We start from the raw sequence: 15198 nt of genomic DNA on the forward strand, positions 1-15198 counted from the left end.
TTTATAACTAAGCTCTTATTCCTTCCACCAGCAAATAGCTGTATGTGAATGATAATGTTTTGGAATGCTGATTTAACAATGAACATGTTCAGTGATCAAAGGAATGGGTGCAAACAAAAGCAGGATTGTCATTCGTATTTGGATCATAGTGCATTGTAATCATACCATGCAAAAGGCCATTTTCCCTTTTGTCACACATTTAGGTCTTTCATTTGAATTGCAATGTGAGGAGCCGTATGTGCATTAATCTATTTTTGACTAGTTAGGTGACAGGAGCAGGTGCTTTTTACTTCTACCTGAAATTGTAAAGGCCTTTCATACTCTCTGAAAAAAGAAAGACTTCTGAAAATAAGACAATTATAGCAATTCAGCATGCAGTATCTATTAATTTCCTTGCATAGATTAAAAGCAAAGATGCCTTGACAAAGCATGAATTAGAAATGAATAAAACAGAAATATGTCTAATCAGACTCTGTAGAAAGGCTTCAGGGAAGGATTAGCAAATGCAAGAAAACTTTGGCTTAATTTCTTATTCCCCCCCCCCCCCCCCATTAAAGTATTACATCAGTCACGTAGTATTATATGAATAGTTACTCTGGTTTCTTTGCAAAAATCCCAACAACCTCAAACCCCCATACACTTGACTGAAAGCTTTTTGAAGAGCAAAGATAAAAAAAACCAAGAGAATGCATTTAATCACTCTGACGTAGTCTGCTTAAGCGATGCCATTTTATGGTTACAGTTGAGCTCTTACACAGAATATATTTTATCAATCCCATAAATCCCTCCAGAAGTAATAAACGATATCCAACTTTTCTTTTATGTTAATAGGAACACAATATACATTCGTGTTGACATTTTGAAATATTAAATAATGAAACTTTCAAAAAATATTCACAGCTAAAATAGTGCCTATAAACATTACTTCATCAGTAACAAACACACCAAGTGCATGGTTGAACAGATTTTAATTTAGTGAAACACTGAAATAAAGATATCCTTTTTGTTACACATCTTACCTTCCTGTTCAATTAAATATTGTGTTCCCTTTCAAATGAAAAGTCACAATTCCAGAAAGACAAAACTCAGATTGAAAATCAGGTTATATGTCAGTTGCTGATTATTAATAATTATCCTCCATGTCATTATTTATTTGCACGTGGCAATCCATTGTCCATAATCAGCATTCATCTTTCATCTTTATTGGCTGGGCTTCCTGACAGGTGCTGGGTGGGGTAAACACAGAGGGGTCAGTGATACCCAGCTGTAGATCAAAAAAGCGGGTGGAGGTTGTCACGCTGTAGTTCTTGGTGTAGGTTTCCTGCACTGGGTAACAATCCTTGACTGTGTAAACGCCAACCCAGGACTCAACTATAATGAAGCACAAAGTGTGACTAATTTATGGGACAAGCATGAATTGTTTTAAAGTTGTTATTAAAGAGACAAGAGAACATTGATATATTTTCCTGACTTCAGTGACAACTTTCAAAAGAGCCCCAGGGGATTTTGGGCACCTAGAACTTGGAAAATCCCAGCCTTAATGGAGAAATTAAAAGAAAAATGTTTGTCATGCTGTTTCAAGATAAAATGTTTAGTCATGAGATGAATATTACTTTCTGGAGCAGTTTTTGAAAACTCTGTGTACTGTACACATATCTTAAGCAAGTCATGAGCTGGGTTGATATCTACTAGTCTAATGGACAGCAGCAATCAATTTAGGATTGGGTTAATCCAATAGCGGTTAATCCCTAATTACCAGGAAATTATTCTGATTAGAGAATCATGTTTGCAGACTTCCCTCTCTCAATCTAATATTGCCCTAATTTGTGGCAATACTTCCTCCCTAACCCCCCCTGTTACTCTCTTCCATTACTTTCCCTTCCTCAACTCTCTCTCTCTCTCTCTCTGGACCCTTCTGACATCATGCTTCCTTTGCCTTTATATTCACCTAAAACAAGTGATGTCCTATAAGTAGGGCTGTAAATTTGTCAGGGTGGTAAAAATGTCATGGATGCTTTGACTTTTCTGTTTGTCTGAGACTTTTCTTTGTGCCAACCTTTTAATAAAGCAGTTATATTCCAAACCCTGGGTTATGACACATCAGTGGGTCATGAGAAGCATCTAGGTGGGTCGCCAACCTGGTGGAGAGGCGAGGCCCCAGTGGGAGGGGCTGGAGAACAAGCCCACCCCATACCCATGGTGGCAGCTCCTGTCCTGCAAGACTGGGCCTGGCTCCCTCACATCATGATGGATTGGTGACAAGGCCAAATTTGAGTGAGTTGCACTGTGACCCATATGCCAGGTGGCAACGCCCAGTGCAGGGAGCCGGGCCCAGTCCCGTGGGACAGGAGCTGCTGCTGTGAAGTGAGTGTGGGATAGGCTTGCTCTCCAGCCCCTCGCCCCATGGCCTTCCCTCTACACTGAGCTGGGATTAGGGCTGCTGTGCTGAGACAGAGGGTACTGCTGCAAGGTCAGTGCCTCCTCCCACTCCCCACTGAGGTAAGGGCAGTGAAGAAGGAGGCATTTATGTATATTGTATTTAAAGAGGTATAGTTGAATTTTCATATCCATGACTCTACACACTGTTTTCCCCTAAACCTGTGACTTTTACTAAATTTACCAATGATTTTTGATCAAAAAGTGCCATGGCAAATCTGCAGCACTACCTGTAAATATCCATTTCTCATCAATGTAATCAAAAAAGTAGATTTCTCTCACCTGTCCATCAGACTCTCATAGTTCCCACGAGTCCCTCACTTGGAGGGACATGACTTTTTTTAGTCCTAAATTTACCTACCTTCCACACAAATTTGACATCTCCTTTTTATTCTCAAAAATTATTTACCTCACAAATAAAGAACCATGAAATTGAAGTTCTAGAAGGAGTTATTTACACTAAAGGGAGGAACTCCGGGGCATTTTGTGTTTCCTGCATAAAAAATGTTTTGTGTCCCACATTTCGAATAAACATCAAACACTGCATCCCACATTTGGTCCTAGGTAGATTAAGAGGCCAGTATCCTTGATGGTCTTCACACTGCCCATAGCTTGGAAACCTCTCTCTTTCCCGTAGTTAACACATTGCCAAATGTATTTCTTCCTTCTGCTACTGAAGGCTCTTTCTCAATACTGCTGGGCCTCAGAGCCACCTTTGACACTGTGCAATACTCAGTTTCCACAGCTATGTAGGATATCTGATTCCCTCTTACCTATGAAGTCACTCATTCTCCGTTTTGGTGGGAATTCCTTCTCTTCACCAGGACTCCTCCTCTGTGGAGACCCACAACCTTCTACCTTCATTCTTTATAGTTATCTTAATTCCTAACTGCCAATTTTAAACTGATGAACTTCAGCTGTACATATTTTGCCTTTTGTCACATCTTTAATGAAAATATACATGGCTTCTTTTCATCTTCTTCTAGCTAACTATCTCAGACACAGAAGTGTTCATTCTGGAAAAGAAGGAGCATTCCCAAACACAACTCCTACCTCTTTCCTTGACTCATTCCTCCCCTCTCTCTGTAAACCCTTGACATCATCCTAATCCCTAAATTTTACTTCTCCCACAGCCCTTTGTCTGCAAATCTGCCCATCGTCCTCTCCACAGCATTGCCCATATAAGCCTTCCCCTTGCCTGGCCCCATTGTGGTTCTTCATCCATATCTTCATTAGTGCAACTTCCACCTCCCTAAGCATCTCCCCTGGTCTCCATTCATTTGAAGTCCTATTCAAAACTGCATTCCGTGGACCCTATTCTCCACTGCAAGATACAAGTCAAGAACACAAAATTTGTATCCTGAGATGGAGAATACATCATGGATTTAGTCCAGACTAACTCTCCGACCTCCTCTCTCTCTCTCTCTCTGGTCCTCCACCACTAGTTTCCCCTTTTTCACTTCATGTAATCTTGCCACTGTTCATGCAAGAATTTCTCTCTCTGCAGCTTCTGCCATCTAGAAGGGCTTCATTGACTCACCATCCTTTTTTAAATCTCATCTCAGAGCATTTATTTTCTCTCTTGTCTGCACTCCTTAACTTTTCTCTTCCCCCTTTTTAACTTGGTGACTGTATAGTTTTAGGGGTGTGCTCAAACACCTGGCTGAACTAGAGCCTACTTTTGCACAGCATTTGGGATATAGTTTGTATGAAAGAGGCAATTCAAAGCTGAATTGTATTGTATTTTATTATACAGATTTTAAAAGATGCCATAATTAGACACTGGCAGAGCAGATATCTTTCCTTTGGTGTAATAATTAAGGGATTTCTTCTGTGGAAGGCTCTTTTGGGATTATAAAGGTTGATATAAAATTGGTTGCTGTCTAACAAATAATTTGAAAAAACGGAGTTTCTAACAGTAAGACTAAAGGTGAAGAATTTAGGGCACTTTAATGCTGTTGATTCTATCTTGGCTTTTTAAAAAATGTTATACTTCTTGAATTTGCATGTTTATATTATTCCAGCATTGTATCCTTGCATAAGCTAGAGTCTGCACAGAAATTTCAAAATTGGCCAGTGCACCAATTCCCATGTGTCTCCTTGCTCAATCACAGGGAGGTTAACATACATTACAAATTAAATTCTAAGATATGGAGAGGAAGAATACATCTGAATATAACCACTTGATACTTTTTAAGCTTTAAAGCCTAGATGCTACCAAGTCCAGAGATCTTTCTACTAATTAGTATTTCTTATTACAGAAACCCTGATTCCAGCCCCTAAGGGATGAAAAATATACACCATCGTGCTGGATGTAGTGACATCCGCATTTCAGTAATTCCTATTAGTGACAAATATTTTCTTTCTTCCGGCCCTTTAGTGGACCCTGCCTTCTCTTATCCAAAGAGTGGTCATGCACACTTATTCTATCATTTTAAAATTCAGTCCACATTAACAAAACAATTTGAGTGGTGATATACAGACAGAACATCTAAATAAAGGCTGATAAGATGAGCAATAATTCAAAACACTTCTCAGAAAGTCATAATACATTAGTGAACATATATAAATAAACAGTCTACAGGTTCCTTTTCTGACCTGCTTGTGATGGTTTTAGTGAATTTCATATAAAAATGAATGCAAAATAAAATGCTATTAAAGTACAATGTATTTCCACTGAAACCAGAATAACCTTACCATAAGAATCCAAGCCAAATTAGTTGTGAGGGAGGGATAGATAGATAGATAGATAGATAGATAGATAGATATGAACAAGACATTGTTTTCTTTCAAGATTATCATATAAAACACACAAAAATAATTGTGGGTGTACAATATAGCCGGGCATATTCAAATGACTTCAAGAGTGCAAATTGATACTATCTGGATATTAAGTTCCACAAATCTGCCAACAATACTGGATTTGAATAAAAATTTTCCTGACATGGGTGGTGATGTGTCTCTTGTGGAATGTTGGAGGATGCATCCAGTCTAGTTAGAGTTCTAACAATCTTTTTCTTTGTTTTATTTTTAATTTTTTTATTAAAGAAATATTTTCCCTTGGCTGATTATTAAGGTTCATAACCAGCCATATATTTTGTTGATCATAACCATAAGTGTTGCATCAACTGGATAATGCTGTAAATTCAGTTTAAATTCAGGGGGGTTTAAGAACTCTTTTTTATAGTTAGGGTCTGGGTGTGGTGCTTCCCGGGGTACCCAGGGTTGTGAGGCATCTTGCTACTACCTACTCTTAGCGCGAAGAAGCTTTGTCAATGCCTGCCATGGGACAGCTCCCCAGTTCTATCAGTCAGAGGCAACCCAAGCACCACCTCTAGGTCTATGTAGGCCCCACTGTCTCTTTACAGGTTAGCGACAGGCACACTCTAACCTACGACCTCTTCAACCTCTCCCTGGAGTGTCCAGTCTCTGATACACTGGACTTTGGTAGTATTCACAGATTCGCTGTTTCCAAAGGAACAGTACACCCCAGCTTACCAGTTCCACCTAAGATCACAGCTCTGCTTAACACACAGCACTTAGATATGTTTATAGTGAAACCAAGTATAAGTTTATTTAACAAAGCATAGTGATTCAAGTAATAGCAGGTAAAAGTATTGGAAACAAATGAGTCACATATCAAATAAAATCGTAACACGTTTTAGAACCCGACTTAATTAACTAGATACTTTCATGTCTTGTAGAGCAATGCTCACTCAAAGTCCTTCCAATGTTTTTCAGCCAGGTTGGCTGTGACCCAATTTTCATGAGGCAAAACATGGTGTTAATTTGCCTTTTCAGCAAAGGATCCAGGGTGTTTGCATCCATAGAAATATCAGAACAATCCATTGTCCTTATTCATAAACAGGATGCTTATATACTCCCTTCTTGTAGACTTTGCAATCTCTTAATCAACAACTGGCTCAATATGCAAATAGGTCTACATTGTGAGGCATACAATACACAATTCCCAAATGACCATACAGGGAGATAGGCACCTGTTACTCCCTGCCTGAAAGGAACCCGTCCAAGGTATGTCACCTCCTGGTGATCTGCCTTAACACCAGGACATTAAGAACATAATTTCCAGTGTAGATACATAACTCCTCAAATATTATCCATGCATACATTTTGAAATTATTAGGATTACCAGTGGACTACTGGCTCTCAGCAGAGACCTCACATGCTACCCTTCAGTGATTATTGTTCATATGTTTGACCCAAGGGAGCCCTGTAAAACCCTATGCAGCCCCAGTGCCCTCTGTTAGTTGGCTCCAAGAAGTCCTTGTGTCACTGGATAATCTCCAAGCCACACAGGTCACGTGCAGTTACTCCTGAAATTGTGAAAGAGTCTCTCTATATTATAGATTTTCTTATGAATAATTCTGGGCTCAGATTACTGGACTCTAATGGGAAAATGGTGTGGTTTCATCCCAAACTTTGTCTGAGACATGCAAACAACTCCATTATATGCTCTTCAGATATTTAACTCTTAAATAATGGGGACATTTTCTTTAATACAATGCAGTACTAATATGATATACAGCATGTGCTGGATATTTATTACATGTTATTTCTTCCTGCAAATTTTGTGGTAATATGAAAGCCAATACTAACAGTCAGTTGGAAAATTATATCTTGGGTAAAGGAAATGCAGACATTTTTTAACAAAACAAAACCAAATACTTACATTTCCTGGCTGGTTTTCTATCAGACCATTCCTGTACCATAATTTCATCTCCAGGCCCCCCGATGTAGTACTGATCTTCATAAGTGGAGTTGTCAGGAATATCATAAGGATCCCAAGGCTCAGTCAAAGCAATCTTTGAGCACAGCTTTGTGACTTGTTCAATCTGAAACATCACTGCATCTTTATAGAGAAATATATATTCAAAGAATCTGAAACATTAAAAAAAAAACAGTTAATGTTCATGATGGTTTTACAACTGGTAGAACTCCCTGTAGTTAACATTGCCTGAGACTTCTCTTTATAATACCCTGCGTTTAGTCACTTATAACTTTGTCAAATTTTAACCATTTTGGCTAAAATTTTCCATAATGGGTATCAGCCTCAGTATGAGGGGTTTTTTTGTTTTTGGGTTGTTTTTTTTTTTTAAAGTTTCAGCTAAAGTTCTTCAGCCATTTCTGAGAATGAGATGAGGGGAAAATATGTTTTGCCCTTGTTACATTTTTTTAAACAACATTTTAGTTTAGAAGCTCTAGCACCTGCCAGTTTTGTGGAGCAATGGCTTGACATTTGGCAGGAGGATGGCCTTTGCGTCAGGGTTATATCATTTGCATCCCTGTGAAAGTCTGTCCAAATTGGACAAGGTATAAGCCTTTGAAAAATTTCAGTTTTCATACACTCAACTTGTTTGAGTTTAGTGGTTAAATTCCCTGAAGATTCCGTCCTCAGTGAGCATGCCCAGTCCCTGCACAGCTCTTACCACATGAACTGACACACAAGGGAACTGAGGCTCAAGGCAATTAAAGCCAAAAATTTCAAAACATTCTCTAATTTTGGGTGCCCAATTTGAGACACCTAGGGCCCAGTTTTCCAGAGTACTTAGCACATGTACAGCATATTACATATTCAAAGCACAGCTCCAGTCAGATTTTTCAGTCTAGTTGCAGTTGTAAGCACTCAGCACTTCTGCAAATCTGGTGTCAAGTGTAGAAATTGAGCACAAAGTTAATGGCCATCTGTGAACATTTTAATGTAAGTATTTGGCTTAAATAATTAAGCCAGCTCACAACTCTGAAGTACAAGAAAAGATAGAATCCAATTCTCCAGGGTGGCATTCAACTTCCTTAACCAGAAAACCATTTCTTCTCTTCCTGGAATCACCTGCCTCGTTCACAACACTTGTAACAAATGAGGCACGGCTCCTTCAAACAACAGCCTTACTCACTATACAACCTTGATTCATTCTCAGAGCACCATCTATCCCCTGCACTGAATGATGTAGGGGTCCTGTGGAAAAAATAGGATGTGATTATGTAATAAAGACTGTATCATAATACATATGGGGAAGCTTAATTCTGGCATTTCCTAACTTTTGAGTGCTTGACTTTTCAACCTGAACATTCTTTTAATGTAATTTTTTATGTAATATTACGTAAGACCAGGTAGAAGTCAATGCAATTCAAAATTTTACTAATTCACCATATAAAATATACATAGGTAGGAATCACTTCACCCACTGCTCAGGTGAAGTTATTTAAAAGTTAAAACATTTAACAGTGATTAAAAGCCATTTAGCAACACTCATAGCAGCTCAAGAGAGAAAGTGAAGAATAGTGTATCCGAATACAGGGGAAAATGTAGGTAAGTAAAATGTAATTAGACCAACTGGAAGTGGATTAAGACACTCTGATTCTTGCGAAAATTGCCACGGAATCATTACTGGCCTAAAGTCAATTTACATTCTCTTTGTTGAAAGAAAAGTTCACACCATTGTGACAAGGGTCAGGAAAACTGCCTAGTATCTGGTCAGTAAAATGCTGAATTTGTGAACACTTAAGCATGTGCGTAACTTCTGTTCCACTGAATTCAGTGGAGCTACTCATGTGAGTACAATTATGCATATGCTTAAGTGTTTGCAGGATCAGGTTTTAAGGGTTTAACTCCAGCTCAGCTTCCTCCTCTGTTTGCACAAGTTCAGCAGTGGTTTCTTGAGATTCAGAGAGAGAGAATGCCTTTGGGAAAGTGAGCTGCACACATGCAGCTGAGTCTCATGGCATAGCAATAATTTTTGACCTTGAATTATCATCTGGAAAATTTGCAAATTAACCAAAGATAAAAATGCTGATTTATCTTTTAAAATGATGTGACATACACATTATATCCTGTCTGGTTCTAAAGGATTTCACTTCTATTTCTTCCTTCAAATCCCTCCTCAAAACCAATTTTCTGTGGAAATTCTTCCTACTTTATTTCCCCTAACAATAATCTCTTCACACCTTCCTTTCCCTGAACTGTTATCCAGTGTCTTGCCTTCTCCGTCTTGTCTCTCATATATTATAAGGTATTTGGGGGAAGGGAATATGTTTCACTCTGTATTTTGTAAAATCAAATGATATATTATTGATATTACATAAGAGATATATTCTGCCACCCTTACTCAAGCAGAGAGTACCTTAGGCTTCAATCCTCCACATGCTTATGATGTACTCAACCTTAAGCACATGAGTAGTCAATCTAACTTCAGTGGGACTACCTGCATGTTTAAAGTTAAGTGTGCGTATAGCTATGTGCAGGATTGGAGCCAAACCCTGTGGATACATTTTGTTGACTTTGCTTTCTCAAACATAAATACCTAGCAACGTGTATATTAAAAAAACAAAATAAAACCCCCTAACACCACAAGATACTCCACTGCACACACTTCTCACCCTGGAGAGAGGATGAGAAAAACTCATGACAGATGTTAGTAATGTCACTTAATACACAACTGGAGGGCACTCTGATACTAAAGTGATGAGCACAGAATAAGACTCTAAATAGAACAGAACAGACTACTATGCTCACAGTGAAGTCATTGGGGTTACTTGCAGAGGTGTGAGTGATAATTTTTGATAATGAAGCAAGTGAACAAGTTTATACTGTAAATATATATACTCTCCTTAGCTCTTACAAAAAAATCAGACATACCTTTTATCCTAATTTTTACAGTGAGGATTGCTTCTGTGTATGTCGATATGCCTCCACACAATGAATATAAGGTACTTTGCAGTTTTGCAGGACTTGTATTTCATTACACATTATTGAAGGTGAACTGCTAAGTTGTTATTTTACAAAAAGAACCGTTTACCAGTCAACATTAATAACAAAATGTGCATAGATTTAAAAATGACAACCTGGGATATTTTAAAACAAAATATTTGAAAACGATTTCCTCCTTTATTTACCTGCCAAGTCCTAAAGGTACTCCCTGTAGTTGTTTTAGGTGCTTGAGATGTCACCGGCTTTTTAAGGGGAAGCATGGATTACTGAAAGTAGGTCTTTGCAGATAAATAAAAACTGATTTTTCAAATATTTTGATTTTTAAAAAGTAAATGTAGTTGGAATTTTTATCTACAATTACTATTATTCTGTTAATAATTTCATTTCTTAAACAGTTTCTTAAGACAACCCTCAAAATCCTTTATACCTCACCTTCAAATATAATTTATAAGGAGCTACTTGGTCCAGTTACTATCTTTCTGGTTTAGACTTCCCTTCCTCTCCCCTACTTTATGCTATGTACTTAAAGGGACTCTGTTAACAGCCTTTACGGTCCCTTTTTATATGGCTTAAAATTAATAAAATCCAGTAGATTATGGCATGTATGTAGTGTTTACTTCTCCTTTCGTGAACATAAAACCCCCTCTCACTTCAATCAGGCCTTATATTAGCTAATAACGTTTACAAAGCATTTGGAAGGTGAAAGGCAGAATGTTATGTATTATTATTATTGCTGATGTGTTGTTCAGATGTGAACAACGTCATTTTAAATTGTTGCAAATGAATTCAAAGTTAATTTTTTTCACCTCCACTGAGATAACTGGAAGTGTGGATAATCTACCTCTGCCTTGATGTTATTGTTTAGATTTGTCTAGTGATAGAAATTTCACTTTTTAAAAACCAAATGCTTCTATGCTGATGAATATTCCAAAACCTACAGGTAGCTCTAAATCCTTAATTCTTTGGCTTTCTAATGCCCTGTTTGATAATGCATACCACAACTTTCATAGAAATATTGCTTCTTTTTACAAATCAGTTGTCTAAACAAAATATAGATCAGTGTATTTCACAAGCCTAGTTCATTAAATGATGACAGCAACAGCTAATCTCTGCAACATTTTTATTTTAAATAAGAATATTGTAGAGGAGAAAAAAAGCTGTTGGGTAGACATTCAGACAGATGATAAATACTTTCTTCAGGTCAAGAAGACTTCATCTGCTTTTGGATATCTCTGGCCAACTCATTTCCTAACTGTGAAGCATTCATTTTTTTGGTATATTTCTGGGAACTCCGTTCCTCTTTACCATGATGTTTCAGTAATTTCAGACTTGTGTTTTTCTTCTGGTGTATCTGACTTAAACAACAGTAATTACTATATTTGATCTCACATGTTTGGCAAAGATGCAGGATTATAATATATTGTACAAATACGGTATTGTACATATACATGTGGCAGTACATGTAATCTAATATTGTGTCAATGCAGTATTTTTTAGACTGACCAAAAATGTTCTCAGATTTTACTAGATTTTCTTTTCCAAGAAGCATGAGCCTTCTGTATCGGGTATCTAATTAACAAGTTATAAACAGAACTTTGACAATAGGAGTTTTGAACTGGAAGAAATAGGCAGCTTTATTCCAGTTAGTGATGAAGTTCAGGTAAAAAGAAAATTTTAAATATAAGAAAAGAATCTAAACCTGAAAAGTCAAAGTTAAATCAACTAAGGGGATTACATATTTCTGTGATTTTACTTACAAAACTCATAAAAAGTTATACCGCCTTTTATTCTTTTGATTTTAACATAAATTAGATTAATGACTTTGCCAAAAATGACAGGAAACTGAGTTCTTCAGTAAGAAAAGATTTACATTGTTTTCTTTGCTGTTTTTTTGTGGGCCATTTGATGTTCCATAATATAGAGCCTAATCTAGCAAACTTTAATAATCCATTCTAATTTAAGATGTGATTCAGGAAAACACTTAAAACGTGCTTAAATTGATTCCTATTTAGGATAGCACTTAAAGCACATTCTGAACTTTAAACACAAGCTTAGAGCCCACTGTCTTTCAATGGGACTTAGGCATGTGCTTATGTTCTGTCCTAAATAGGGATGGATTTGAGCAAATCTTTAAATGCTTTCCTAAATAGGGATGTTTTCCTGAACTGGGGCCTTTAATAGTCCCCTTAAAGACAATGGAGTTACTCATAAGAAATGAGATGGAAAATAGTAACAAAAATATTATAATACCTTCATATAAATCAATGGTGTGGCCTCATCTGCAATACTGTGTATAGTACTGGCCACCCCATCTTTGAGTTTGTACAGCAACTCGCACAGTTGGGGCTCCTAGGGCATACAGTATACAAATAGAAATAATAAAAGGATATTGCAGAACTAGAGGTGGTTTTAGAAAGTCAGGAAAAAGTCTTCTGTTGAGAGTCTGAAAAGATTGGGTGTGAAGAAGCAGAGAGACTGCAGCTGGGCACAGCAGGGGTGGGTTCAGCTAGCCCCACCCCATTATACCTGCAGCCAATGCCAGGCCTGGAGGGGGGAGAAAAGAAAAGAAGGGAGCTTGCCTCAGTCAGGGGCTGACTGGCAAAGAGGCAGGAGCTCTCTGTATGCCTGCCTGAAGGCACAGGTCAGCAACCTGCCTGCCAATGCAGACACTGGAGGCAAGTAAGTCTTCCCCTGCTAAGGGGAACCTGCAGACAAGCCCCAACTGTGGGAAAACTGGACTAGCAGGGCCACACCCTAAACAAAAAGGACTTGAATAGGGAGCAGCCCAGGAAAACAGGCCCCGAAGCCCTCCTCACGGCTGGGAGGAAGGTCCATCTCCCCTGCTTAGGGGTAAGCAACACAGGACTCTGGGCCAGGACCTGAGGAAGAAGGAGAGCTCAGGTCCCCCTTTAGCCCCACTAACGAACAATCTAGCCACTAGGCTGCCTGGCCACTGAAGGGCCTATCACAAATGGTGGAGAGTGGGGACATCGCCCTAGTCCCTGCTGAAGGGAATTTAAAGAGAGAGAGAGAGAAAGTCCCGAGGACAAACACTTGAATGGAGATGGAGCAGCTGCTGAAATGGATGACAGAGCAAAACACCCACCATCAACAGAAACAACAACTCCGGCAGCAGATGGTCATGCAGCAGCAGCAGCTAGTTCGCGAATTGGCAGCCCAAAACCAGCAGCTGGTCCAACAGGTGGCATCCATTTTGCGACCTGGTGCTCCAGCAGAGCTGCCTAACCCCGCTCCTATTGGGCTTGCCAAAATAGGGCCTGATGAAGATCCTGAGGCTTTCTTAGAGACTTTCGAGCAAGTGGCCACAGTAGCCCGGTGGCCCAGAGACCAATGGGCTGCAGTGCTGCTCCATATTTAACCGGGGTAGTACAGACCGCATACTGTGCTTTAGACCCTACTGCCGCCCAAGTTAAGGCAGCGATCCTCAACACCCTAGATATCTAGGAGGAAACCTTCCTGCAACACTTCCGGGGGGAGCGGTACCCACTGGGGGGCCCAACCCCACCTGGTCGCCCAGAAGCTGCATGACTCATGCTGGAGATGGCTCAAACCAGAAGCAAAGATGGGGACGCAGGTTGCTAAGCAGGTCCTGCTTGAGCAGTTTGTCTGCCCCCTGGGGGAAGAGAGTGGGTGTCGCACTGACACCATGACGGATGCCATCCAGCTCATGGAGAACTATCTAGCCGGCAAATTCCTCATAATGACACCCTCTTCGGGTTGGCTGCAACCAAGAGCCCAATGTCCCTAAAAGATGGAACCACCTACGGACCCCAGGATTGTGAGGGACGCCGGCATCTTCCTCCCTAGGAGAAATGTAACATCGGTCCTGCAGTCCCTCCAGGAGGCCGGCCTGACAGCGAACCCCACCAAATGTCACCTTGGGAAGAATGAGACCACCTACCTGTTGTATCACCCAGGCAAGGTATTAACAAACTTGAACAGAACTTTATTTACAGTGGAAATCTCTTTACCAAGCTGTAACTGCACACTCTGTAACTCTCACTCAGCCTCCTCACTCCTCCCCGCTCCTTCCTGTTTCCTGTCCTTTCAGACTCCCAACAGCCAGTGCTCCCAGTTCTAATAATCACATGCAGCATCTAAACACCACATTCCCTCCTCTCTTAAGAAACTTTCCAAATTAAAATAAACATTGTTGTTCTAACCCCAGGAACAAATATGAAACAAGACACTATACTGTTGGCAGGAATATTACACTGAAAACACTGTAGATACTACATAACATAGTCTTTAGTCCAGGCAGGTGGTCATCTGAGTCTGACAGGCCGTCTCTCAAGCCCCGGCTCCAGTGCAATGTCTTGTTGTGTTGGTTCTACTGTGAAGTCATCCAATGCAGACTGGGTGTTGGCATAATCTCCGCTTGGTGCATAGGCAGGTGCAAGATAAGAAGCATTCCATATCCGCCCATCAGAAAGTCGATAGGTGTAAGGGCCCTTCTTCTCTATGATTTTAAGAGGAGCTGTGAATTTATGGTCCCCTTTGCTTAAGATTCCAGGTTTTCGTATTCTAACAAAGGAACCACACTCAAACTTTGGTTCCTTAGCACCCCGCCGTTTGTCTGTGAAAGCCTTAGACTTTGCTTGGTTCTGTTCAACTGTCTTTCTCACATCATCCTTGTTTGGGGCATCAGGTCGTGCCTTTAACAATCCAGCAATGTTCAGTTTAGTATTCAGCTGTTTCCCATGCAGTAACTCTGCGGGTGATCTTTGCGTTGTGGCATGTCGTGTAGCCCGGTATGCTTGCAAGAAATCGGTAGTAAAGGGTATTCACAATCGCCCTTCCAGTTTAGCTGTTTGCAAACTCTCTTTCAAACTTCTGTTAAACCGTTCGATTTCTCCATTGGCTTGAGGGTAATATAGGGATGACCTCCTGTGTAAAATGTTCCTCTCTGCTAGAAAAGTTTCAAACTCCAGGGAAGTAAATTGACTACCATTATCTGAAACCAGTTCTTTGGGGTTACCTTCCCGGCTAAAAACTGAAGAGAGAAACTTAATTAC

At 39.6% G+C, this 15198-nt stretch overlaps 1 protein-coding gene across 1 annotated transcript in view; it reads right to left on the reverse strand.

Moving 5' to 3' along the window:
* Window positions 1–1180: 1180 nt before the first annotated feature.
* Window positions 1181–15198, reverse strand: part of EPDR1 (ependymin related 1) — a 56008-nt gene continuing 41990 nt past the window's right edge. The window contains exons 2-3 of the mRNA XM_065399966.1: window positions 7127–7335; window positions 1181–1371 (exon numbers count right to left, since the gene is read on the reverse strand). Of these exons, the coding sequence (XP_065256038.1) occupies window positions 1181–1371; window positions 7127–7335 (400 nt within the window). The remainder of the gene's footprint in view (window positions 1372–7126; window positions 7336–15198) is intronic.

Source organism: Emys orbicularis, chromosome 2 (assembly GCF_028017835.1).
Source record: "Emys orbicularis isolate rEmyOrb1 chromosome 2, rEmyOrb1.hap1, whole genome shotgun sequence".
NCBI classification, from domain to species: domain Eukaryota; kingdom Metazoa; phylum Chordata; order Testudines; family Emydidae; genus Emys; species Emys orbicularis.